At 47.3% G+C, this 26120-nt stretch overlaps 11 protein-coding genes across 11 annotated transcripts; 5 read left to right on the forward strand and 6 right to left on the reverse strand.

Annotated features, from left to right (window-relative positions):
* Positions 1-114: 114 nt before the first annotated feature.
* Positions 115-8640, forward strand: LACBIDRAFT_301740 (uncharacterized protein; the record flags this gene model as incomplete). Its single annotated transcript, XM_001873599.1, has 48 exons — positions 115-383; positions 439-681; positions 731-848; positions 902-1253; positions 1309-1410; positions 1466-1752; positions 1804-1846; positions 1895-1935; positions 1989-2189; positions 2240-2371; positions 2424-2441; positions 2495-2710; positions 2766-2880; positions 2929-3231; positions 3287-3317; positions 3368-3380; positions 3435-3609; positions 3664-3716; positions 3773-3973; positions 4017-4126; positions 4174-4363; positions 4415-4464; positions 4520-4621; positions 4672-4791; positions 4847-4880; positions 4945-5077; positions 5130-5188; positions 5240-5279; positions 5333-5517; positions 5575-5736; positions 5792-5797; positions 5847-6046; positions 6104-6348; positions 6399-6518; positions 6569-6693; positions 6750-6971; positions 7025-7072; positions 7129-7322; positions 7373-7460; positions 7512-7536; positions 7590-7717; positions 7773-7812; positions 7875-7933; positions 7985-8040; positions 8093-8147; positions 8202-8393; positions 8446-8584; positions 8633-8640. 48 exons carry the CDS (start codon positions 115-117, stop codon positions 8638-8640), a joined length of 6048 nt encoding a protein of 2015 aa, XP_001873634.1.
* A 188-nt stretch (positions 8641-8828) lies between these two features.
* LACBIDRAFT_301741 (uncharacterized protein) lies at positions 8829-9767 on the reverse strand (the record flags this gene model as incomplete). Its single annotated transcript, XM_001874220.1, has 4 exons — positions 8829-9066; positions 9123-9424; positions 9486-9513; positions 9565-9767. The coding sequence occupies 4 exons, from the start codon at positions 9765-9767 to the stop codon at positions 8829-8831; spliced, it is 771 nt and encodes a 256-aa protein (XP_001874255.1).
* Positions 9768-9900: 133 nt separating this feature from the next.
* Positions 9901-11044, forward strand: LACBIDRAFT_301742 (uncharacterized protein; the record flags this gene model as incomplete). The annotated part of the gene is made up of 5 exons (XM_001873600.1): positions 9901-9999; positions 10052-10381; positions 10434-10581; positions 10632-10715; positions 10771-11044. 5 exons carry the CDS (start codon positions 9901-9903, stop codon positions 10923-10925), a joined length of 816 nt encoding a protein of 271 aa, XP_001873635.1. The 3' UTR covers positions 10926-11044.
* Positions 11045-11208: 164 nt separating this feature from the next.
* LACBIDRAFT_291867 (uncharacterized protein) lies at positions 11209-13827 on the reverse strand (the record flags this gene model as incomplete). The annotated part of the gene is made up of 4 exons (XM_001874221.1): positions 11209-12685; positions 12741-13302; positions 13557-13675; positions 13727-13827. 4 exons carry the CDS (start codon positions 13825-13827, stop codon positions 11209-11211), a joined length of 2259 nt encoding a protein of 752 aa, XP_001874256.1.
* A 456-nt stretch (positions 13828-14283) lies between these two features.
* On the reverse strand, positions 14284-14661 carry LACBIDRAFT_321234 (uncharacterized protein; the record flags this gene model as incomplete). Its single annotated transcript, XM_001874222.1, has 1 exon — positions 14284-14661. One exon carries the CDS (start codon positions 14659-14661, stop codon positions 14284-14286), a length of 378 nt encoding a protein of 125 aa, XP_001874257.1.
* Positions 14662-15208: 547 nt separating this feature from the next.
* LACBIDRAFT_301745 (uncharacterized protein) lies at positions 15209-16032 on the reverse strand (the record flags this gene model as incomplete). Its single annotated transcript, XM_001874223.1, has 3 exons — positions 15209-15661; positions 15760-15867; positions 15919-16032. The coding sequence occupies 3 exons, from the start codon at positions 16030-16032 to the stop codon at positions 15209-15211; spliced, it is 675 nt and encodes a 224-aa protein (XP_001874258.1).
* Positions 16033-16723: 691 nt separating this feature from the next.
* LACBIDRAFT_301746 (uncharacterized protein) lies at positions 16724-18091 on the forward strand (the record flags this gene model as incomplete). Its single annotated transcript, XM_001873601.1, has 4 exons — positions 16724-17003; positions 17065-17133; positions 17186-17407; positions 17466-18091. 4 exons carry the CDS (start codon positions 16724-16726, stop codon positions 18089-18091), a joined length of 1197 nt encoding a protein of 398 aa, XP_001873636.1.
* A 712-nt stretch (positions 18092-18803) lies between these two features.
* Positions 18804-21133, reverse strand: LACBIDRAFT_301747 (glycoside hydrolase family 18 protein; the record flags this gene model as incomplete). Its single annotated transcript, XM_001874224.1, has 17 exons — positions 18804-18922; positions 18976-19025; positions 19099-19204; positions 19252-19309; positions 19364-19376; positions 19429-19567; positions 19615-19802; positions 19857-19876; positions 19924-19969; positions 20028-20031; positions 20082-20170; positions 20223-20312; positions 20358-20602; positions 20657-20740; positions 20793-20853; positions 20908-20915; positions 20969-21133. The coding sequence occupies 17 exons, from the start codon at positions 21131-21133 to the stop codon at positions 18804-18806; spliced, it is 1485 nt and encodes a 494-aa protein (XP_001874259.1).
* Positions 21134-21556: 423 nt separating this feature from the next.
* Positions 21557-23096, reverse strand: LACBIDRAFT_291869 (uncharacterized protein). The gene is made up of 8 exons (XM_001874225.1): positions 23005-23096; positions 22881-22957; positions 22547-22816; positions 22413-22496; positions 22199-22363; positions 22003-22151; positions 21799-21947; positions 21557-21737 (listed from the first exon to the last, which is right to left on the reverse strand). The coding sequence occupies exons 1-8, from the start codon at positions 23084-23086 to the stop codon at positions 21670-21672; spliced, it is 1044 nt and encodes a 347-aa protein (XP_001874260.1). The 5' UTR covers positions 23087-23096; the 3' UTR covers positions 21557-21669.
* A 191-nt stretch (positions 23097-23287) lies between these two features.
* SDG16206 (SET domain protein) lies at positions 23288-23910 on the forward strand (the record flags this gene model as incomplete). The annotated part of the gene is made up of 2 exons (XM_001873602.1): positions 23288-23552; positions 23612-23910. The coding sequence occupies 2 exons, from the start codon at positions 23288-23290 to the stop codon at positions 23908-23910; spliced, it is 564 nt and encodes a 187-aa protein (XP_001873637.1).
* A 551-nt stretch (positions 23911-24461) lies between these two features.
* LACBIDRAFT_151865 (uncharacterized protein) lies at positions 24462-26063 on the forward strand (the record flags this gene model as incomplete). Its single annotated transcript, XM_001873603.1, has 6 exons — positions 24462-24542; positions 24599-24679; positions 24737-25283; positions 25334-25673; positions 25720-25794; positions 25985-26063. Coding segments are annotated over 6 exons (1203 nt in total), but the record flags the coding sequence as incomplete, so codon positions are not given.
* Positions 26064-26120: the final 57 nt, after the last annotated feature.

Here is a 26120-nt window from a genome sequence, read left to right on the forward strand (position 1 = left end):
GGTGCTCGATAATACAAGTTCTTACAAATAAGAAATGTGGGTCACACACAAACTTGGACTATAAGTATAGTATACGAGACTCGCCCCCTCACACTTTTCCTTTCTCCATCCCTCATGGCTTTGCCTGATATTTCGAGTTTGCGTATCAATGGCTCAAGCACAACCTCTCCAACTGAAGGGCACGTCCCGCAAGACATTCTCGACACCCGAGGAGACCGGTACATGGAAAAACTCAAAAACTATGCCGAGTCCCTCCCCTACTCAATTGAGCCATACGCGAAGATGACGGAGCTGCTGGACTTCATCCTGCTGCGAATAACGCAATGCGTGGAGGCAAAAGATTATGATGTCGGCCTCTTGCAATGGGACAGCATGTTGAACTAGTACGTCACGAAACTTAACCATTATTGTTCCATTACTGATGCTGGCACTCCTTAGCTGGAGCATGTTAAAGTATCCTATTCCGAAAGATAAACGGATCAAGCTAGCAAAACTATATTTTCACATTAGTATCACCCCCGGAATGTCTCCGCAGATGATCGCGACATGCGCAGATGGCTTCAAGGCTTTGACTGCATCCAAGGAAAAGCTGTCAATTAGCGACATGAGGCTCCCATGGAAACCCATCTACGATGTCCTTAGCCACGATTTGTTTCTTCGCAGGCGGCAGTTTGAATATACGTGCGTAGGCTTTCGCCATTGCGGTGACTCCGTTCTTACTCTTGAACAGTCAAGTCTCGTGGTGTATGGGATACATTGCCGAAAATGCTCGCAGGTTTTTCCATCCAGCTGCAATCAATGAAATGCTTTCTACTTTTGTCCCGTTGATCGACGGGACCAAACTAGATGTGAGTAATTGTGCGTTAGCTCTGGACTGTATTCTCAGTGGCTTTGTCTTCAGAGCATTCTATCCTCACATTATTACCTCCTGACATTCTTGCCCCTTTCTCACCCACAATACTATCTTCCAATGTTATTTCGTGTGTGGGAGTCGATAAACTCTTACATGTATGACGAAGGCATGTTGCATTTTCTCTCCAAGTTATCGGAGATGCATGTTGCCTCTGAGGTCAGCAATCCCCGACGAATTGAAGAGATTCCGGACGATGAGAGATCTGAAGATGAAGGGCGATTTGATTGGTCTCAGACAAGCCTGCCTGATCATGGAGTATGGCCAGGCATTTACAAAGATGTTGGTATCTTCTCTGACCATGAGTGGAATTTCTTGATGTGTAAATGTCTAGCGTCAATGGGTAAGCTCAGCACAGTTGTGACGGAGATTGCGACGCTTATGAACGGCATTATCAGAAATACCTTTGGCGGATGGTGGCTCTCTGACCACAGGCCCATCGGCTGATAATCAAGTTGGTTTCGAGATTGGCAGACTACCAAAACCTCAATGGCGGATTCGTGAGTTTCCTCGTCTCTCAAAACGCGGTGGGGTACCAATGTCCGGCCATATTAGCATCTTTGGCACGTATCATTGTTTACTCAATGGCAAATGATGGCGTTACTGTTCCGCCATCCAATGCCCCAACACCCATGTTCTCCCCTCTGCCATCGGGGATCAGCACGCCACATATTCAGGACACTCCGTTAGCTGACTATCTCTCATCACCTCTGGGAAAAAAGGTCCAAACCAAGACCAAGTCTTACTTGGCAGGTTGCAAGGCATTGGATTCTTTGGCAAGAATGATAGCCTCCACAGAAAGCTTTTTTCATCCTTCAAATTCTGGCTCCTGGACGGCGGATGTACGTAATATTTCCCCCAGAACACCATGTGTCTGAGCAACAAATCCCCAGCTGAGTGCATTTATCAAATATATTGTCTATGATTTCAATAAACGTGACTCCACTTTCTCTTCATAAAACCTACGCTAACTTGGCACAACAGGCTGGCACGAAGAGCAGAAGCCCGACTGCAAAACCCCAAAGGTCTCCTATGATTCATCTGCAAATTTAAATCTCTCTAACAGTCCAATAAATAGAATCGTCGATTAACAAACTTGATGAAGCGGGAGCTAGTCAAGTCACTCAGAACCGTCACGCTGCTTGCTATGTTTTCTCAAGATTCAACCACGGTATCGAACATCCAAGGCTGTCTAAAATCGATGAGTGTGATGGAGCCTGACCTAATCTTATATCCAATACTAGAACGAGCAGTGCCCTCCCTGGAAGCTCTGGTTGAGGTTTGTGCAGTGATACCAATCTGGTTTAGCTTTTATTAAATTAATTCTAGACTCAACGAACCCTCGCTGTAATTAAGGCACTTGGAGCGGTGGCACCTGCCATCGTTTCCCGCGAGGTTTATTATCCCGGTGCCAAACACCTCGTGCCTATACTGGAGCTGCTGATTCCGGGTATTGATCTTGTACGCACTCGCCGATTTATACAAACCTATATCAACTCACATCGTTGTACAGAATGACCCTGCAAAAACGGTATGTAAAATATCTTTCAATATTCGAATCAACATGGAACTCGCTCTCTCAAGCTCTGCACGACCTCATTCCTTGTCGAAGTATCCCAGCACATCATGATCGGCGATCTCACAAACGATGAAGTAGTTGCTGCCAACCTCGATTTGGAGCCCACACTTCCCTCCGATACTCAAGTCACGTTTCAATCCTTTACGCAAGATGACGCCGAAGAGTCATATATAGATATGAGATCGACACTCACAGACGAGGAAGAGGACGCCTTACTCAAGGTACCAATAACGTTTTAGTTTCAAATACCATTAACGAGCATGGTTGGAACGCTAGGATTCTACACGCAGTTTCCCTGATTGGATTACCAGCTTTATTCACAGAGTGATACAGTTGCTGGAAAATCTTCCGGAAGAAGGTCCTGACGGGTCCAGCGGGGGTGCAACCGAAAGTAGGTGAATATTTCAAGGTGGTGGACTGACGCTGACAATGACCAAAGTCCAGGTCGTTGATGCTGTCACAGGTGCTTGCAGCCAGATATGCGTGCATCTCTCTGAACCACTTTTCGATCTGGTGTTGAAGATGGTTTTCGATTATGCTACCACGAACGTTCGATCAAATGCTGTTAGAGCGATTCACCAACTGGTGGAATGTGTAGCGAATGCTGATCCTGTCAAAACCTTGGCTAAGTTTTTTCCATTCTGTGACAACAGCATCCGCGTAGAAATTGAAAACGGTGCTAGTTCGCTTAGAACTACATCTGCATCCACTCCACTTCCCTCAGATGCTACGTTGCACTGGAGTACGCAAATTAGAACATCTTCGTATTGCCAATGCTAATGTATGCTTTGTTTTAGATCTGGCTATACTTAGAGGCGCAGTATACAAGTGGGTCGCAATTTTCCTCGCTCTATCTTTCCCTAATCAAGCGAGCACAGTGATGGACGAGCAGTACGCAGCAAAATTTCTCCCAGGCTTGAACCCTCTCCGTAGCTTTATTTTTAGATCCTGAAGTATAAGAAGGAACTCATGTCGTTGCTACATCTTCTCCGCGACAAGGCATTCTCAAAGCGAGGTTTTTCCTGGGCTGGGAAATTGTTATCTAGCCTCCTGCTTACTCTGACGCATACGTACCCATTGGAAAACAAGTTCGTCAACCCAGAAGAGTGGTCCAGTGATGGTGATGTGTATACGTCAAACTGCAGCAGATTTCTCTCCTGATATTTTCCCCTAGAGTTCAAACACAGTCACCATCGACATTGGGGCAAGCTGTACAGGTCAGATGAAGTCACGGCACGTCACTCAAATACATTCATGTCTTTTGCCATAACACAGACTTGTAGATATCTTGGCATGTTCCTGATCCCGAGGAAATCGGATTTGCTCTCCAAATATTCAAGGAACTGGTTGAGCCTACTCTGACGGCTCTTGAAGATCTCCTCGCTCCTGGTAATATATCAACATGTATCCCGCTTCTCCAAGTAATGCTAAAGGAGTGCTACAGACGTTGTAAGGGATGCCTCTTGGCGGAACGATTTCTGCCGGTTCGTTTCTACTTTTTCCTCCGAATATCTCTAATTCACACAGCGTAGTTATCTAACGGTTGTTCGGAATGCATTTGCTGGCATTCCGACCCTCTTCAAAGAAGTTCTTTCCCAAGAAGAGCTGAGAGCTGCAGCCTTAACAAGTGATATCTTGTGAGTTACCTGTCATGGCTCGAGGTGTTCAGCTGACGTTTTGACAGGGATGAAATTCCGGAGATGATTGCTTCCATCCAGCCGATTCATTCAGGATTCTCACTGACTGACCCACAAGATCCCCGATATGTGTACATAACGTCTCTCAGGCAACGGTTTGGAACTTTCCTACACAAGGCTTCTGAAACCCTTCGCCAACAAGGGGAAGAGAACACAGTGGACGCCGTCCACATTCTCGTGAGCGCATCATCAAGGTTCTGTTTTCTTTCAAGAATAACCCCATTGTAGCTTAGATCCGTGCGGACGTACTTGATGGAGTATGGCGACAGCAGAGATAGGTAAATCCCTCCCGTATAACTCCCCCGTCATTGCGACCACTCACGTCACTATCAGTTACTACCTTAACGATGAACAGTATACGGCTGAGATGAATGTAGCTCGGCAATACGCGGGCCAGAAAGTTTGGCCGAGGGCTGTATACGTCCGCCGTGCCCGGTTTGCATCCATTTATTCTTTCCACGACACATGCCTTAAATATGACGCAGTTACTACAACTCAGCTCGCCTACGTTGGAATTCCATCGAGCGCAGACGTAGTCCTTTAGAAGATAATCTTATCGATGACTTGGTGGAGTGGTCAATGTGGCATTACGCTGTTATACGTCAGTGAGTATCTTTTGCATCTTTCAAACCTCGCCTGTAATTAAACACTTTGCTTTAGATCGAGCCAATCGATATTAGAAGCCATATGCTCTGTAATTCCATTACGTCTACCTCTTCCTCGTGGTACCTAACTCACCCTTTGCTTTTGATTTTCAGATCTACGACGGTGTTAGGCGTCGGGCACTCCCCCGGTTAATCGAAGCATTGGAACCGAGAAATGACGATGATCGTATGAAAGGTGCACTCTGGACTATCAATTGCCCGTCATTCGGAAAGCATGCAATCTCTGGTACAGTTCAGGGCCATTTGTATTAAATCTACTTACATATTTTGTCTTGCAGAACCAACTCTGGCCAAGGATTTAGTGGCAAAGCTTTTCGGTTGTCAACATAATGAAAAGGTTTATATTGGCCCTTGGTTATAAATAATCTTTGAAAACGAAGTTTGACAGCCCTCTATTCAAGACTGCGTGGCGACTGTCTTCGATAACTGTGAGAGACAAATTGATATTTCCTACACCTCACGCTCACACCTACCTCTTCAGGCCTCAACAGCTTTGTCGAGCCCTGCAATTTGATGTACGATGTGCCCAACCCTGCCATGGACGAAGCTTTGGTGAACCTGAAAAGGATTCTTGTTTTTGGGACAAGTGAAAACGGTCTGACTGCCCGTTGTCGCAACCAACGTATTGAACGTGTTCGTCTCAATGACGAGGCCATCGAGGAGATTGTAAGTAACTTTAACCTTCGCCTTCAAACGGTCAGACGCTCAAAATGCAAATTACAGAATGAATCCGTCCTAAACATTGGCAACTCTTCCCAAACCCACTGGCGATATGGGATATATGCTACTCGATGTTTGCGAACTCTTGTTCGAAAGGACATGCCTTTGAAAGGAGAACAGATACGGTATTTCTTAAAAAAGGTTCATGATGACCACCCAGACATTGTACGCCCGACTGCTTTTTTTCTTCTCAATGGAATCTGACTGTACGAACGTGTAGCGCTACGTGAGTTCGATTAACAAGGCTGGCTCTTTATTGTCCTCATGATCTGTAGTACGCGCAACGAGCCGTTATGAAGAGCTTGCGAAACATTAAATTAAGGACTTATTGCTCCGGTCCTCTGGAACTCGCAGTAGCTCACTGCCAAAACCCTCTGAAAAGGAATATAGCTATTCGCCCCACCCAACAGCTGACGGAACAGTTCCTGCATAGATTCGGAACGCCAATCAACTGGGCAGAGAAGGGCGAAACACAGTCAGTAAACATACGCGTGACCCATTTTTCAAACGACCCATGTTGACGTTTGCTCAGAGTGTTTTTCGACAAGAATCCCCCTGGGTGGCTTGCTTGGCCGAACTCAATTTGCGTCGACATTTTGCCCGACGCTGTAGCATCTACTTTCAGTCCATGGGAATCCGCCAGTGCAGATGCTATTGAAGTTGTTCGGGAACTTGTCACTGACCCCACATACTGGGAAACTGTTTCTACGTACTATTCAGAGGAAAATCATGAAACGACCATCGTTCAAGACAATGTTTCCTGTGTCAAATCCATATGTGAGTCTGGCCGATTCTTGTTGATTTTTCACTGACTCAAAGCGACGTAGTTCAACTTCTTGAAGATGAACCGTTTGAGGCCTTCAAGCCTGTGGTGGAGAAATTGATAAGTGATAAAGATCAGAATAAGCAGCGTGCCGCAGCGGAACTTCTCGCAGGTGTCCTTGGAGGCAAGTCATATTAAATATCGAGTAAGTTTTCGATGTCTCACATTGCGTAGGGTCGAAGCACTGGCCTCTTAACAAGCAAAAGAAACTCTGGGTATGGTTTACTCCCAACATACCTATTCTCCTAAGCCAGAACATAAAATCTGACACTCTGATGATCTGGACGTCTTTCTTGGAGGTTGGTTTTTTTTTTTTGGCTGCTTGCTTATGGACCAGTTGAGTTTCGCGCAACAGTACATGTTTTATCACAAAGATCCTCGACGTATACAGCCCATCGTTGATTTTCTAATGGAATCATTCAACTCTATGGATTACAATGCGGAGATGTCCTTTGATGCTGTGAAAATCATCTCGCTATTCAGGTCATTCTACGAGGAACTAGGAAGGAAATTTTCCCCATGGGTTGACGATGCAGTACGGAGATCTTGGGCTGAGATTCATAGCGAACACGACGATGTAAGTAATTTTATTGCTTCATCACCAATTTTGATTAAACTTGATTGATACAGGTCCGCGCCTTCATCAGCGAAATCCTGGCCTTTTCTGAGAATATTAAGGTGTGTAGTAGATCTCGCTTTGTTTGGATGCGCGTGAGATCTTGACTGGGTGTCAGTGGCTCCCCAAGCCGTCGCTTCCAACCGTAGAAGTCTTCGTGCGAGAGTGTTCTCGCCTTCCCGCAGACTACGACATTATGGGGATACGGGGAACTTACCATCGCGCAAGAGTGGTGGAACTCGTCGATCGATTTCAACTTTGGCGCTCAGAACGTACACCAGGTGTTCGTGCCTTTCAATCAACCTACGACCGGTACCGTGGAGACTTTCTTGGTGCAAACGCTAACTGATCGATGGTTTTAGAGTGGGAATCACGGTTTGCAAGTGGCTGTATCAGTCAATCCACGATCTTCATGCGATATCTACTTTTGATTACATTCTCCTTTTAATGGTAAGTGTTCTTCTCCCAAAAATATGCATCCGTTAATCTTGTTGCATGTAGCCTGAGCTCTTCCGGTTCACGGAAGGTACACTATTTCATTGCGAATCGTCACAGGGAACCTTATATTCCACCTCCCAGTAAATGACAACAATGAACTCGCTTCCCGCGCAAGCACGTTACTCGTTCGAATGTGCGGGGTGACTCCTCCTGTGCCACTCATCGATCCACTTCTCGATGCAATTTTTGAAGCTATCAGGAGGTCGCCCGTTCGTGTTTACTTTTTGGATGCCCTTGCAGCAACGCTTACACTGCTGACTGCAGTCCTGGAGGGTTCGGTTAAAGGCTCTACCCCTTGTGCAAGGTTCGATATTCCTCCCTCCCTCATTCCCGTGAAACGTGGTTTTTTGATTATCTCCTCTCAAGTCTTCTATTTCCGTCAGGTCCCACTGATCAGAGATATCAAGATAGTAGAGATTTTAGAGGTTTAGATCTTTTACCTTCATTTTTGATAAGCATTTTGAGAGGTTATGAAGGTTTTATGTCAATGCTTAGATGACGAAGTCGTGGAAGTTAGGGAAATGGCAGCTCGGTGAGTGATTGACTCCATCCCAGTGTCATTGTTATGCTCATCTATTTCACAGCACCTTGTCGGGCATTCTCCGTCTGTCGCCGCGGCGCAGCATCATCACTCTCAAAGTAAGTTTTTGGGATGAACCGTGGCCAAACTAACTGTCCCCGCGCCTGCCAAAGGACCGGTTTGTTCGACTGGCTAAGAATAGTTTCATTCCCCACCGACAAGATCCAAGCTACAACACTGCGGTAAGGCGACGTCACGCGGCCATCTTGGGCATTTGTGCCCTCGTCGACAGTTATCCATATACTGTAGAGAAGTGGATGCCAGAGCTTCTGACGAATGTTTTAGCAGAGCACACATATGATCCAGTGAGCTGACAACATGTGTGATGCATGCTCGTTAACTCATTGTTCTATGCAGATCCCCATCTCCACAACAGTCCGAAAGTGCGCGAGCAACTTCAAGAGGACGCACCAAGATACGTGGCATGAAGACTCGAAACGATTTGACGATCATCAGCTTGTTGCACTTTCAACTCTGCTTACAGGATCGTCATACTGTATGGCCGAAACCACTTTTACGGATATTCGCTGACCATGATTTACAGATGCATAAGTATTTACCTACTGCTTCGCATGTAATCTAACGAGAATTCTTACAACTTAAAATAAAAAATGGCGCCCTATGGTATATAAATGCCATATCTCTCTGAAAAGTCCACGGGCAAGGAGATGACAGTGGGGCCCAATATGGCTAAGAAATTTGCATGTCCAACTGTCCCTCGCATACAATAATCTCAGCACTTAAACGCGTAAGTGGGGTATCTGACTCTGGGGAGACAAAGAATTCGGTGACCGCGGACCTAGAGTAACTGGAGTTCGTTGGCCGTCTTCAAGATCGTTCAGGTTTGCCAGTCCAGGTTCGGTTGTCTCAATTCCGTCTGCCGTACCAGCTCGTGCGCCGGCTTGAGGAACCATGTCGATAGGTGCTCTCTGACGATTTTCATAACCCGACTTGACGCGATTATTTGAAACCGATTCCCTGGAAAACCGAAATAAAGTAAGAAGAAGGAGAGTGATACACGGTACGCAACGGACCTAATCTCAGCGATCAAATCTTCGATAGAGTACCAAGCCAGAGGCCCATACGCGATACCCCTCCACCAACCCATCAAATCGGGGGGACCAATGAAAGCATGCGCATGCAGATGATCGGTTATAGGAATTTTGTTGTCTTTAAAAGGGGGTGTGATAAAACCAATACGGAATTGTTGGTTTGAATCTTTGGGAACAGGAGGGAGAACGGAGGGCGTAGGCGGTGAAGATGGGGTGAGGAATGAGGCAAGCAGACGGGTGGCAAGATTTCGTACGTTGACGAGGAGTGGTAGGTCAGTGGACGACTAGGTTGAAAAAAAATGGATCGCGTGAGTGGAGATGGCGAGCTAATTGTAAAGGACGTACAAGGGTATATATTGATGGTACATGCAAACTGCAACTGGAATGAACACACGTCTTTAGATGCAATGATGGAACCGCTTACTTGAAGGCTACAATGATATGCCCCTGACTGGAAACAGGATTTGCCTTTTCTTTATAGGCTGTAAAGTTGTCGTCGCGCCATAAAACTTCGGGTTGCGTTGAGCCTGGGGGAAACGAAGGGGAACGGGGCGAATTAGGAGTGGCATGCGACGCAGCCGATACGATGCTGCACATAGGACAGCCAAGTTTGGGGGCAAAAGCCATGAGTGATGGCGAGATGAACGTTGCAGCGAGATAGACGGCGTTGCAGAGACTGGCGAGCGCGGCAGGGAGAGATTTGACCTTGGCAAAGAAGCGTCACCATCAACTGAGATCGCAGCATCCACGTGATTATTTTATGGCGGCAATGTCGGCAACGAACGATGAACTTGAGCTCTTTGACAACTTCAGAGCAGATCTTGACGACCACAACGACAGAAGAGAGCGTCTCATCAAGGTACTTACCCTTCCTTGTGTACCCGCGAAAACGTTAATTCACCCACCAAAAGGCAAGTCGCGATGTCACCAACCTATCAAAGAAGACAATCTTCCTACTTCACCGACTCATGATGGAAGATTCAAATATATCCACAGTAGACAATGCACCCGGGAAGCGTGCTGCATTGCGTGGCAGAGAAAAACTTGTCGAGGTTCAAACCATTTATGCTGGACTCAAGCAAGAGTTGGAGGGTGACAGGTTCTGGCGGTACCAGAGTCAGGTTTCGCCCGGCCTTCAGGAATACATCGAGGCACTGGGCTTCGCACACTACCTGGAGTATGGATCGCTTATCACCTTTGATCAAGTCCAGCGGACATTAGCTGATAGCCAAGGCATTCCTGTAAGTAATTGACTTGATTTATCTTGCATACGCGCTCATGTTCCCCTTCTAGTACTTTCCATTGACAATTTCAGACTACCTTTTGGGCTTATCAGATTTGACGGGCGAACTTATGCGATATGCCATCTCTGGCATCTCTCGAAGAGGCGGTCGCAAGAAAGCCAGCGAAGTTTGCGCCTTTGTTCGGGGCTGCAAATCAGGCGAGGGTGGAATCGGTCTTAGTGGATTCTTTGATGCTAATTAATCATAGATTTTGAGCGTCTGACTCCCTACGTGTGGGAGCTCAAAAAAAAGCAGTACGTGACTGCACAGTCCTTGGAGAAGATAGAAGACGGTAAAGTTTCCTTCTCCTTCTGCATCTTACACCCATTCTTAGGTCTTGATTTTAGCCGCATATGCAATATTTGTTCGAAGCTCCGAATATGACCTTTCTCCAGAGATGCTCGATGACATCGTTGCGCAGGCCATTTCAAGCTACAGCACCGATGGTCTTTCTGCTAGATCGAGAAGAGATTTCAGCCACGACAACCTCGAGGACACGTAAAATTTGCGACCAAATAGGCCAGCATTACCAAGACTGCCCACTCATCATTCCATATCTACCAGATCAAGGCCATTTCTGTATCATGTCTGTATCACTAACAAGGATAACATTGTTATGAATCATCTTCGCCGAAGAAGTGAATCCCCAAGCACTGGATTGTCTTCGTTGGACATTCAGGTTTCAGTCGATATATAATCAAATCTATTCATAGAGTACAAGATGTTGAGATGCATCGATTCAATCACTGCAAGACGAGGCGATGTTCATTGATCATTCCCATTTTTCACTGCCACGGGCCATCCAATTTTGCAGGAGATATCTTTATCAACCCCCCGTTCACGACACACAAGTTGAGAAGGAAGAAGGTAGTTGGGGGCGTGAGGCCCCCGACGCTCTCGGCAGCAAGTTCTCTAACAGCGCCATGCAGAACTCTGCCGTTGAGCTCGACAACATGGGCAATCGAGTTAGGGTTTGTTTTGAAGACAGTGTTGACGTCTTCATCCAATGACACTCTGGTAAAGGCAATTGTGATTTGTCCCACTTCATCCATGACTTCCGCATAAAACTCGGGCGATGACGAGGAGATTACGGCTTTAGGCAAAGCTTGGTCGCTCCAAGTTTGGGCGGCTGAAATCTGCCTAGTGTTGTCACCATCCTGTGACGTGTCTTGTGTCGAACCAATTGACTGAGTGGGAGAGACAACCGCACTGGGAACGAAGGGGTCCGAATCTACCACAACGATATCGTCATGCGAGCCTTCCTCGTCATCAGGATTGACGACACAATCTCCGTCCGCTTCATCGTCAGTCTCTTCCTGATCCGAGTCTATGTCTGGGATGAAACCTCCAAATAGGCGATAGAGCACTGATACGAATACGCCAAAAGTAGCGCAAAGGTATTTGATAAGGCTATAAATACTCTCTCGGGGCGGCTCTTTGTTGGGACGTGTCATCCATCCAGATAAAGTGGGAGAATCGTTGGGAAAGAGATAGCGCTCGCGTTCACGGGGTGAAAAGCCCACGTCTGAAACTCGCGATGGCAGCGGAGTTATCACAGTATCAATTGGAGCAAAAGAAACTGATGGCTTGACAATAGGTCGTCGGCGGGGGGAAGGGGGAGGAGTGGGAAGGATATCGAGATCTCTGAGTGGCTTGATGGATGGCTTGTGTGGACATAAAATTGTCATTTTCCAAAACCCGTTTGTCGTCGAGCTTTTGGTGGGGAAGAAGCTGTGAACGGGACTGAGCAAAAAGTCGCTTCCAGTTGAATCTATTTCAAATGAGAGGGTTCCATTCTCAGAAAGAGGCAATGTTAAAAAACGGATATCCAGGCTGAGGGGCGAAAAGATGGAAAAATCGGTCGCATCGGAAGGTAGAGTACAGGCCAGGTCGGCGAGATCAAGGCTGATTTGGTTGCTTAGTTTCCTAGTTTCCATGGGAATTATGGCGACTTGGACGGGAATTTGATCCTGAACCGACCCAAGAATTGCATGAGTCTCGACGTAGGCGAGAAGGCGTATATTGGTATTGTCGAGGACTCTCTTCAAGAAGGTAGTTGGGTCTTCGCTACTGCCGCGTGTTTGGAGCGATACTGTGCTGGGTTGAGAAGAAGAGTGCGTGATGCTGCCTGTAAACGAGACGTCCAGGAGAGTCCCTGGGGAAGCGGTCACAGTATAAGTTGGGGAGACAACCATGGAATGATCATCCCGTTGACACGGCACGAGAAATAACATCGAGGCATTTTTTGGCTCGGAAAGAAGCCTGCAAAGATAAATGTCTCAGCGGGTCGGAGACTACAAAGGTTGGGGAACGTTACCTCTCGCTCCCAAAGGCCCAGACGCGATAGTCCATTGGGGCAAACCTCGCAATCTCCACTGGCGTGGATTCGCTCCCTGATGCATAATATTCGCGCGTATTTCCGATCGTTGACTTCCATCCATCCAACAAAAAAAGAGTGTTCGTTGATGGGTCCAAGTCATGTGCCCGGGTTAGCACCAAGGTCCCGTTTTGACCAAACAGTCCCAGCCATTTCACCTCGCCAGATGGGTAAACCAATCTATAGGTGAACGAGCATTGGACTTGTTGAGATCGGATCGCAGTGGGTATTGCAACCTGAAGAGTTAGGAAGTGTTCGGTGGTCGTGTGCAAGGAGTTGGGACTCGCAGTAAGAGACATCTTTACGGCATTGCGATTGGGCGAGTCATCAACAATTGTCTCCTCGAAGTCGAATTCACACCAGTTACCGCCGGATGTATGGGCAAGGGAAGGTAGGTCGGACCACAGCTGGACGCGACCGCGGTCGTGTTTGAGTTGAGCATGAAGCTGGGCGCTGAGTTGGGCAGTGAAACGCAGTGTAATAGTGTCTTGAATAGAAGGGACTGTGAGCTGGAGATTGTCACCCAACGAGGGGGTGAAGACGATGGACATTGGCATTGGGGACAAGAAGGAAGATGAGACCGATCGCGATCATACTTGGGTCTTGTCGTCATAACTTGTATGTCATTCATGAATAATGACATCACACTCATCTACGGTGGCACAAGCATTCTGGTTCGTCGCGTCAGCCTCCTGCGCGGGGTTGCGGGTATCAAATCCTGTCCTCCATCGTCTATCTCATCAAGCTCAAAGTCACCGTCGTCTTCATCGTCTGGCACCTGGTATTCGAAAATACTCAGGTCAATCATGTTGCCGTGGTATTTGCATTTCTTAGTCTTGTATCCTGTTCTCTCTTTCGAGTCATGCTTCCATTGTCTACCCGGGGTACCATCAGCGCCAATGCACAAAATATTTGACCCTGCTTACTCTTTCCGTGCACCCCATTCATTATATTTTTTCCCACCTATCTGCCAATCTTCATCACCAATCGCTAGAACCTTGATGTGTTTCTCCACCATGTTGTCCATTACAATGTTCGGTATTAGTGGCTGTGACTTTGAGAGAGTTGTTCGGCATATGGGACACCCTTTATTTTTCTGGCTGCACAATGAGTAATGGGATTAACTCAAGGGAACTCCATGGCTTGCCTTCTTGACGTTCCATTGCCACCCGCAATCACCGCACAGAGTATGACCGCAAGGATTGGCTACATGGGAGGCAGCCCTGTCTCGGTCGTCTGTTATTGAGACCCAAATTGCATGAGAGAAACATACAAGATGTCGCAGCATCTTTCTTGGAAATCAGGACATCATGAGAAGTCGAAAGGTTATGTACGCACATAGGACAAGTCAATTCATCTTCAAAGCTGCCCAGGACTTGCTGCAAATCCACATTTGCATTCTCCTTCATCTTCCCTTTCTTTATTGGCGATGGGTAACATTGCTTTGGAGATGGTGGCTGATATGGTCTCTTGGCTGGTACAATCACTTGTGGTACAGTTGCCTGATCTGATAGTCAGCTGCCTTTGGGATACGATTCAACAGCAGAAAAGGCGTACTGGTAACAGCCTGTGCAACCACAATTGTGCGAGTGTGCATACTTGGGCCATGGGTTTGCGACCTAGACGACCCTGCTTGCATTTCCTGATAAACTCTCTGCTCAACAGCATCCAGCTCAGCCAGAAATACATCATCCATTTCTTCAAGTTCGAGGGATTCCGTGCTCCGAGGCTGAGAAGGGGTGTGTTCCAGAACATCGATTGTCGGTGAAACTCGGGATGGTGCAGCTAGGATTTGATCCCAATCAACGCCTTCGACACCAGCAAAATCATCCGGAATGTTGTCGAATTCGTCATCGGACATCTTCGTGCTCGTCGAGGGGTTGCGTTCTGGATTTGAGAACCAAGCACAGCCACTGACACGTTCATCACGTGCTTTCTTCACAAATCTAAAAATAGCGTCACATAGCTTTGGCTCCGCTCATAGTTCGGCGGTACCGGTTTTCAGAAGCCCAAATTATAGCACTAAAAACAAAACAAATAAAGAAATAGAATCTTTGCTGCGGAAAATATATACTACATATTCTTGTGGTTGGGATGCCACTCTGCGCCAAGCGCGATAAACCATTCACGTCGGATCTACATGGCGGCCAAGGGGCCCGGTAGTTATCTGTCTAAAAATGCACCTTTGCCAAGAATACTGCTTGCACAAGGAATTTCATGCCCAGACTTGCTTGGATATTTGCTTTGACACGCCACCTTTCGAATGCAAAAGTCAAGGCTACTAGTAGAAAAATTAAATAAATTACATCTAAATCGCTGGTGCACGAAAGAGAACAAAACAGTTGCAGTAAGATAGGTGATGGCCAGTAGTACAACAAACATGAAATAAATAAGGGCATGGATTGGATTTATATGAACTGGTTCCTGCAATTAATCCCGTTCTTGGGATGCATCCTCGTTAATTTCTCGTCTTGGCCCTGATGATAACAAGGAGCCAATGGCCATGGAAGCTCTTGTGCGCGGTGAGTATTCTGCAGAGTCACTGCGGTCGGACGATGAATACGGGGAGGGAGGAAATTGTTCAGATGAATGTGACGCTTCGTAAACGGCTGCAGGAGAAGAATGCGGTGACTGAGATGAACGACGTCGTTTTCGTGGATGATCCAAGAGGAGGGACCTTGAATCAATCGGTGGCAGATGCGAAGGAGGGCGACGTGGAGAGCGGCTGCCACGGCTCTGGTGCACACGTCGAGGTCGTTGCTCACACGGACGCGAAGGTTGTGTGTAAGATGAATAGTGGTCATGACTTCCATTAATGTGGCGCGTCGGAGGTTCGGTATGGTCGGAAGAGTGATGGTAAACTTCAAGAACAGATCGTTGCAGAGATGCCATAGAAGTTAACCGCTATTATAATACGACGTAAGCGAGGGACAAGACGACGACCGCCACTGTGGCTAACCTGGTCCTCTGCAGCTTTGGCGTTTAACATTGCGAGCAACATATCACGGTCGCCGTCGCCTTTAGATCGGTATGCTCCAAGAATTTCACGAAGCGTAGGGGGAGGCGCCTGCGACCCTGGATTATTTTACCAGGCAATGGGAAGGCAAAGGGGGCAAACCTGGTCGAGAATTGATTTTGCGGAGGAGATCATCCTGTCGAAGTCATCTGGATGGCAATAGGGAGTGGAGGAGCACTCAGAGCGGGGATGGTGGTAAGAGGCGACGGAATTCATGGCAAACAGGAGGGTGCGATGGGGCCAAGAATTAGAGAGCTGCCTAGAGGGTTGTTCTTATGCCTTGCAGCAGTGATCTATTTTTGTTAGCCTACCAAGAGATTTTGCCAAGACTTTTCGTCGCTATTTTAAAAACGGCAGCCAAGAATAGACGGCCGCAGGCCCGCATGCGTAGGCATGCGTCAGAAAGCATACAGCAGGAAAGAGAGAAGCTGATAGAAGAGGAGAGTGCTGGCGAGGAAGATGCTGAAAGACGTCGAGAGGTAGTTGTGCGGACTCTGGCATGAGTCCCACATGAAATGCCAATACAATGCCAACAGTGCCAACGAATTTTGTGCCTGCCTGGTTGACCTTGGCTGTCTCAGCCTACCGTCACAACAGTGTGACTCCGCAACTTGGGCGTTGTGCAAGCCACCCAAGCGTTCACAAAAGGATAATCCACAACGGCCACAACGCCAGCGTTACTGAAAAAAAATACTACATAATGCTCAGTTCATACTCCTTATCATCGCATGGGGTCCGGCTGAACATCTTTCAGCTTCCATATCTCGCCAAGCCTCCGTATTTTGGCCGTGTTCACACCTTTTATTTTAAGAACAACCGCTCAAAGTACACGCAAGGTACACGCCATTCAAAAAAATATTCTTAGCCACCCGATTACGTAGAGTTCCCCCTCAGCAATTACCAAGCAATGGACCCGCCTAGTTTTTCCCTCTTCGAAAAGACTCCACCCCGCCCAGCCCCAACCCTATCCTATTCCTGGAAAGAACGATGTCCAGATGCCCAGCTACTGTATATTCAGGATGCTGAGCTAGCAAATAAGGAGTTGTCAATCCTTACACCTGGCGCATTTGGTTTCGACCTCGAATGGAAACCGAATTTTGTCAAGGGAGAGGGGGAGAATCCGGTCGCTTTGGTGCAGCTGGCTAACGACGAAACAATTCTTCTGCTCCAGATCAGTGCGATGAAAGGTAAATGCCTTTGATCTCACACACTTTCGTAATTTCTTATCGCAACCCCCATTATGTACAGAATTCCCGACCAAACTGGAAGAAATACTCGGTAGCTCTGACTTTCTAAAAGTTGGCGTCGCCATCCAACGTTAGTTCTTCAGTCAAGATCCAAAAATATCTTATCTGACCGATTTCACCAGACGATACCCAGAAGCTATATAAAGATCACCAGGTTTCGACATACAACTGCGTGGACCTTTCTCTGCTTGCCCGATCCATTGATAATGATCGATGGAAAGGGAAATATAATTCCTCTCTCGGTCTTGCTAGAGTCATTGAATCGTACGAATATCGCCTACTTGGCAAAGGCAAGATCTCACGGAGTAACTGGGAGGGTCAACTGCGCGATCCACAACAATTATGTGAGATGCCTACTGCTCCCGCCTAAGAAGCTACGCTAATTTGTTTGACCTCTGTCAGATGCAGCCAATGACGCACATGCGGGATATACAATTTATAGGAGGCTCATCGCGATGGTGAATTCATCCTCAACGCCTCCAAAGAGTGTTTGGTATACGTTCGATTCTGTCCGAGGTCGGCTCTGTCAGCCTTCAGGAGAGCAGTGGCGTGCTTACAATCCAATTTATGATCCTGGCCCTCCCCCTCCCCCCCGTGTTTCGAAAGAACCCAAGGCCGCGGACGACGAAGCCAATAACAACTCGTCGGGACCTTCACAATTACCAGATAACAACTTAGAAAACAGGTTGAACGAGAGACCGTTTCGTGTACGTGGACGAGCGGGAAGATTTGTTTCCTCCCGACCCCAAGCACCAGACCCTTCTTTTCGGGGGCCTAGAAATGCGGAGAATTCTGCTTCAAGCAATCGTCAATTCTCCGCGAGCGTTGCTCCTTCACACTATGGGCCTTTGGTTCCTTCTCCTTCTCCCCAAGTCAGCAGCTCGACAGCGCCCACCACGGATTCCTCTCAGCAATCTCACTCGGACCACATCGGTTTTCGGCCACGGCCCAGGAGAGGCCGTGGTAGGGGTCGTGGCAACCCCAGGATAAACATTAATCCGACGGAAGGCGCAAAAAGATCCATTTAACTGGCATCGGAGACACACACCCCCGACAGCCAATAAATCTCGTAACGCTGGAATCTGAAGGCTATAGATGGACTCCAAAGGATGTCCTACCTTTCCAAGACAATCTCGAATTATTGTGGCCCTCTTTGAACAAGTTCCCTCCACAGACTTCGTGAATCGATTCGGGCCACTGCTGCATCTTGCGTCACCATTTTTTTTGGCATTGGTAAAGCACATAGGACTCGGTTCGCAATCAGCACTCTGCCCCGTCGCATCCAACAGCCACCCTTTCAAACACCCCCTGACCACCCTCCACCCAATGGCTCTGCTTGAATTCGACTTTGGCGCTCCTATCCTGACCCGTCGACCCTTGCGAGAGCCGAATACTTTCTGTCCCTGCCTGAAATGCATCTCTGTGTATTGCTCCTACACGATACCCTCGCAAATGCGACGCTCATCCGTCTGGAGTGATTCCCTACTGGAATTTAATGGATAAGTACATACATTCCCGGAAGAATTGTTTAAACACCTGGTTGTTTACTTGACCCGATTATGCCCGACTGTGATGGGTTTTAAGACACGAGCGCTGCTTATCTCGCATTCACAGAGAAAGACTCCTCACACGGTAGCATGGTGTATCACACTTTTTTACACAAATATTATCAGTCCTATCTCGAAAAATAATGAAATTCAGACAAGTCACAAAATGCTGTAATGTACCAAGGTAAACCTCTTAGTAGTCGGGTGCAGGAAGGGAAGATGTGCTAGTGGCCGGAAAGCTAGATGTGGTGCTAACGTGATGCAACGCGGACGAAGTACAAGCTTCGTTGTTAGTCCAGACATGGGCGGCGCCTAATTCGACTCAGAGAGAGACCAGAATATTCGAGGAGAGAGAAAGAACAGACCTCCCGGAACGTTGGCACGAGTGCCCCACTTGGCAGTCCACAGATGGTGACTGATGCATATCAGATGGCGCTTTAGTTAAAAAAATTAGAAAATTGAAGTTGCGTTACCTATACAAGACTTGCATTCCACCAAGATACGCTACACTACTCGACCACGCAGCGATCCCGTCGCAAACGGACGTGGAGTTCAACGAGTGAGATGACGCGGCAGTGCCCCTGCACGCGCTGACTGGGACTTCTTAGCCTGGTCCATTGAAAGTACAAAACTCGACCTACTTGGACTCCAATCACCATTCGGATCGCTTGTTGGTTTGGACGAGGAGGACCATTTAGCCTAATAATATACGGAGATTAGAAGCTTAACTTATATATTCACTCGGAGCCTAACCTGCCAAATATATCTATTTAATAGATCGTCAATGCTGCTCTTGCGAATCAATGGGTAAGACTTACCCTTCAAAGGAAACCTCCGAACTGGCAGGGTACTCAATTCCAATGGCGTATGCAGGCGCAAAGCAAATGGGAAGCTTATAGCTTGCTCCTTCCGCGGCGGAGAGTGCACTTTTAATGGCTTTGTCGTATCTGTTGTTGGCTGTTGCCCCAATGAGATTTCATTGGTGAATCCACAATTTCAGTTACCGTAGGCTTGCGACGCGTCCCATAACATTACACCACCAAATGACGGAAAGCTCTTTCGCATCTGGACCGTAATGTTCCTTAGAGTGTTGACACTGACGTAGCCCCCTTGTGCAGCGCCACTTGAAGCAGGTGCTCCGATCAACACCCTGACGTTTTTGTTAAGACTCGTTTTTCGGGCCCAATGATCCCTATCAATGACATCGTTGGATGTTCAAGTTGACGCTATTAGACTTTGTCCTCACCAAAGGCCAAAGTTCCAATACTAAATCGCGGTTAGATCTGATCAAAGGACGCATGGTACCCACCCACCGATGCTGAGCCGAAGTTCTGGAGTCCACAAGGATTGTTGTAAAATCTAATGATCGTGGTGAGTAGCAATCATGAGTCGGTCGAATTATTGGCTAAGTACTAACTGGACTGTTAAAGAAGTCGGTAAAATGGACAAACAGGAGTATGGCCTAGCCTACCATAAATTGCATCAAAACTTGTTGAATTGAGAAGGCCGCTCCAGGCACTGTCCAGGGAGGTGCATTGAGGTGCAGCGGTGATATAATATCTGGTAGGGCAATCAGAACACATTCATACCATCTATTCAGGCCGTCACACACCTTTTATCTGTGCCCTTTTCCAAGGAACGTATTGTGTTTACAAATGTGGCGAAGTAATCTGAGGTTCCGTTCTCAAAATCAAGATCAATTCTAACAAAGATTAGCGAGGTAAGAATTTCAACGTTCAATGCATACCCATCAAGAACTGCATGCCCAAACGGGCGAGTCGCGGAGCTGCCACCAAGGAACATATTCCAGATGGTATGGGCGAATGCCGTTGCCTGACTGCTAGATTGAAAGCCGAAGGAGCCCTCAGCCCCTCCTAAACTCAACGTGATAATTTTCCCTTTTGCCTGGCAACTAGTGATATCCGGTGCAAGGGAAGCACAGTTTATGAGGCTCGTTCCAGGAAAAGTACCATTTTCCCCGGGGTTACATGTCTATGATTGTCATTCCAGTGAATCGTGACGGAAGAGGGGGAAAACCTTACGAACATTGGCGAGATTGATTTCAGGAGCGCCTCCGGTTCCGAGAAACTTGTGAAGAAATGCAATAGGAAAAACGTCAATGACATTGTCCTTCATGTGTGTTGTGAATTCCCCGAAATCAAGACACCGAATGGAGACATACTGCACAATAGAAAGCTAGTCGGTGCTGAGGGTGAGTTGTATTCGAACTTTGGCCCCAGTAGCTGAAAATAGAATTATGTGATACCAAAGCTACAATTTCCGATATCAATGCTTACACCACCAACTAAATCTCGAGATAATCAATGAAATGGCGAGAAAGGTTTGAAGAGGGCGTACGTTGTCGCGTCGACTGTTGTTGAAGGCAACAACGTTGAGGGCTTGGAATCCTATGGTCAGCAGTGCGAGTGGATGCATCCTGGAGCGAATTGAACCTGAGGAAAACCGCTGCTCAAAATAAAATTGCAGTTTTATAGCGAGAAAGGTCGACATGACCCATGACATCAAGGAACCGGTTGAACCCCTGATCAAAAAGCTTCGGACTTCACGCTTGATACACTATTGCTGTCGGAAGTGACTAACAGGCGGGAACATTCCCGACGTATCTTCGGTTAAAACGCTATTAGCAACGTATTGACAAGTCTTCAAGATAAGGAACATACCATGACTATCCTGGAGTGAATTGAACCTGAGGAAAACCGCTGCTCAATACAAAATTGCAGTTTTATAGCGAGAAAGATCGACATGACCCATGGCATCAAGGAAACGGTTGAACCTCTGATCAAAAAGCTTCGGACTTCACGCTTGATACACTATTGCTGTCCGAAGTAACTAACAGGCCGGAACATTCCCGACGTATCTTCGGTTAAAACGCTATTAGCAACGTATTGACAAGTCTTCAAAATAAGGAACATACCATGACCATAAGACGCTATTTTAAGGAATTATCGGAGAAGCTAGATAAGACAAGCTCTATAGATACTTAAGACGTACATGAAACATGTAGGGAGAATACAGTGCGGGAAATCCATGGATATCAATCATCCTGAGGACGCTGAGTCGCTCTCTCCATCAACAGCGGTGGCGGGGCTCTCAGTCCGGATGGGATCTACAACAAAGCAGTCGCCGTTGAAACAAGATTCTAATTGACGCAACTTGGTAGAACTCACCAAAGTAGGGTTGAGATTGGGCTTCCCGTGCTGTCAATCGCTCTTGATGATCATAGCGAAGAAGTTTATCGAGAAAATCAATAGCCTCGTTCGAAATATAACGCTGATTTTCCGAGGTAATAAAACGAGTCCAAGGTTTTCTTGGATATCTGGACCAAGAGCTTGTCTCAAACTGCCGAGGCATTTAGTTGATAGGGGGCGTACCTTCCAAGAAGTTCATCGTATTGGGAATCAAGCCTGATGTTATATTTGTCGATGTAAGAATACAATTCATCAGTGCCTAGGACTTTCGTGATTTTGACGAGTTGGTCATAATTGTCGTGTCCATGGAAGAAGGGTTCCTTTCGAAAAATCTGCCGTAGTGTCAGCACGGAAGCCGTTCAAGGGGAGCGGCACTTACCATCGAAGCAAACATACAACCATAACTCCACATGTCCAAACTATAATCGTATTCTTGAAAGTCCACAAGAAGTTCGGGGCCTTTGAAGTAGCGGGATGCCACCCTAACGTTATACTCCGTTTTGGGATGGTAGAATTCAGCCAGGCCCCAGTCGATGAGACGAAGCTACACGATGATGAATGATGATATGAAGAGGATTCAAAAAATATCTTACTTTGCGATGCTCATGGTCTATCATCACGTTGTGGGGTTTCACATCTCGATGCATGATGCCTTTTGAATGACAATAGTCAAGTGCCTAGTAAATCGTTAATGAGCCCAACGTGTGCCAAAGTTGTCGACTGGTACCTTTAAAAGCTCAAACATGTAGAAGCGAACATCCAAGTCTGTAAAGCGGGGGTATAGGACTTTGAAATCGACGTTGTGAACGTATTCGGTAATTAGGCTTGGAATCTTGGATGCGGGATCGCGGACGACATCAAGCAAAGCAACAACATTGGGGCCCCCGGCCAAATTCTGCAAAATCTTGATTTCGCGCTTGATCTTTTTCTTCTTAACGGGCTTCAACACTTTGATAATACATTTTTCTTCAGAGACCACGTTCACGCCCTCGAACACCTACGCAAGCGTAGCAGACAAGGATGAGTATTGGCCGATGATAGTCGCCAGCTGACGTCCGAACCTCAGAGTATTTCCCTCGCCCGACTTTTCGAACTATCTCGTAATGATCTTGCGATCCCCATTGAACCTGTAGGTTATCTGGAGGGTGTCACGATGGGGTGTTCACAATGAAGATAAGGTCGCACCATATTCATGCCACGAAGGACCTAACCGAGCATTGACGTCGCAATATACCCGAGCAACGGATTTTGTTGCGGATCTGCCCATAAGAAAAGTGGGTTCACCAAGGCAGATGAGTGTATGCAATAGGTTTATGCAACGACGTGAGATTAAAAATTCCCACAGTTAGTGGCAGTGAGCACACTCAAAGTGTCAAAACTTGGTCAAGACCTAACGTTCAACATTCAATATTCAACTTGGTGTCGTCTTGCCCTGGTGTAAACGTTTGCCTCTAAACTGTTTCATGGAATGCCGTCCAAGGTGAAATCGCAGCCATTACATTGGCCAAAACATATCCAGTACATTATATCTCCTTGTTATCACCAATCAGTAACCTCTTCAGCGCGACAGTTCATAGTCGAATCGCCAACGCCTGCACAAAAGATAACGCAGACAAGGAACTGCAAGGTTGTTATTCGACCTATAATGGTCTCCTCCCATCCAGCTTGTGGGCAATATGGTTTATTTGCAGCGCAAAAAATACCTCCCAAGGCATGTATTATGGACTATATGGGTAGGCTTGCTTCCTTGAATCCGACGTATATTCTCCTGAATTTTGTCCGAATATTGTAGGTGAAATTCACTGTGATGATCGCCCCGAATTTGATTACGACTTGTGCCTCCATCGTTTCGTGGATGGGAGTAGTATTGGCATCGATGCAAGTAAAATGGGAAATGAGGCTCGCTTTATCAATGACTACCGGGGCATTGCAGAAAAGCCCAACGCCATCTTCTCTGATACACGAGACCAAGGGGGCGAGCTGCGCATGTATATCTGGAGCTCCCAGGAGATCAAGAAAGGAGACGAAATTCTTGTATCCTATGGAAAATCCTGGTGGCGAACACGCCAAGAGGTGACGAATGTGAAGTAGGAGACGGCAATTTCTACGTCAACAACGATAAGACACCGCGCAAAACCTCTCACGAGCTTTTTCCGGCTCGCTCAGGCGGAGATTGTCCCTACATACCTATATGAGTTAGCGCCAGGTCCCTTTGGTAAAAGAAATAAGTACTAGTTCTTAGATCAGAATGCGACGGTCGACCGCATTTATTGTGGCGCGGGCGCCTTCACGCGTTTGAGCAAATTTTGGCCCTGAATAAATAAAATTCTCAGTTGCTGGTAAACAGTGGCAAACACCAAATTTCAGGTGTTTCGTTTCTGTTCTGTCAGTGTTCAATGCCTTCACGGCTACCAGCTCAGGGCTTCTCCTCATTTATCGCGTTTTATTCCTGCTCTCGACAACAGGCACGCCATTTTTCCATTTTCCGTTCTCATTGTTCCCGGACGCAAACCTCGGGACGGCCCCATGTAATTGGCCACGCGAAACGAAGCAGTAACAAGGTATTTCCATCCATCTTCGAGGACATACACAGCTCAAACCAATCTTAGCGCGGTCTGCATGCCACTGCACCCCTCGCGGCTGCAGGCCCAAAGAATCCTTACGACGTGCTTGGCGTGAAGGCCAACGCAACCGCTGCTGAAATAAAGAAGAGTTACTTTGCTGTATGACTGTCCGTTTTACTCCTTCAGTTCCGCTCCTTAGCTTCTTAACTTTCAAGCTGGCTCGTAAATACCACCCAGACACGAATCCAGACAAGAATGCAAGGGACAAATTTGTGGAAATTCAGGATGCATACGACGTTTGTTCCAAAGTTCTTTCTGCGCTTCCCCCCTTTTGCTCACTACTTTGCTTCTAGATATTGAAAGACAAAGATAAACGCGCCGCATTTGATAAATATGGGTCTTCGTCGCAACAGCCTGGTTTCGATCCGAACGCATTCACCCAAGGTGGTGGCTTTGGATCATTTGGTGGTTTTAGTCAAGGATTTGGAGGAGCTGGATCGCATGCAGACATCTTTGAATCTCTTTTCGGCGCTTTTGGGGGAGGTCGGGAGTCTCGATCCACTGGACCTCAGCGCGGTGAAGACCTTGAAGCAGCCGTTGGTGTCAGTTTCCTAGATGCATGCAAAGGCACAACGAAGACTATCAACGTATCGACCGTGGTTGACTGTGGCACTTGCTCTGGTTCTGGGCTCAAGGCCGGCGCCTCAAGATCCAAGTGCGGAACGTGCGGCGGTTCCGGCACACAGACGTTTGTGCTCAATGGAGGTTTCCACATGGCCAGCACCTGTTCAACCTGTTCTGGAACTGGAACCACTGTTCCGCGTTCTGGACAGTGTTCATCGTGCGGGGGTATTGGAAAGGTTCGGGTGAAGAAGACGGTACAAGTTAAAATACCTGCTGGTAGGTTGTTTGGTAAAATCAAATATGTTTTTTTCTTAGCTTTGATGTAGGCGTTGAAGATGGCATGACACTGCGTTTGGATCGGATGGGTGATGCTCCAATATCCGGCGCAGGTGTCAATGGAGATCTGTTGGTCCGCGTCAACGTCGCTCGCTCGCAAGCATTTACGCGACAGGGATCTAACCTTTACCACGACGCTCGCATTCCATTTCACACTGCGGTTCTGGGTGGCAGAGTCCGCGTTCCAACATTAGAGGGGGATGTCGATGTGCGTGTTCCTGGAGGTACTCAACCGGGAGAGGAGATGGTATTGAAAGGGCGGGGCGTGCCACCACTATACGGTTCTGGTAGTGGAGATCTCTTCGTTAGATTTGCGGTTACTCTGCCGAGGTACTGGTGCCACTTCTACATCCTCTCCTGTGCTGAAGATTTTCAGGTCCCTTTCAAAACGGCAACGAGAACTCTTGCAAGCATATGCCGACGACACTGAAGGCAGGGCTCCTTCGAAGGCGTCAAGTGAAAAGAGCGGACAAAGTGAACCTCAAAAATCCGCTGAGAATGATGACAATGGTACGGAATCTTTTCTACCTTCTTCGTCATGGTCAAGTGGTTGGATGTCTCGGGCGTGGCAAAAGATACGAGGGTTGATTGGTGTCTAATCTTTCATTGGCATGTTCTTGGTCGATATTGAAGTTCTGAAGTCTCATGATTCCCACCCCAGCAAAGGCAGAAACTAGTAGTCCCGAGAACCCCGGTGAAGGTGACGAGTCAGGGGAAGGGGAGGTGGATGACAAACGGCAGCGGGCGACAGGGTAAAATAGAGTAATTATTTTGGTA

Source organism: Laccaria bicolor, genomic scaffold, assembly GCF_000143565.1.
Source record: "Laccaria bicolor S238N-H82 LACBIscaffold_1 genomic scaffold, whole genome shotgun sequence".
Lineage (NCBI taxonomy): Eukaryota > Fungi > Basidiomycota > Agaricomycetes > Agaricales > Hydnangiaceae > Laccaria > Laccaria bicolor.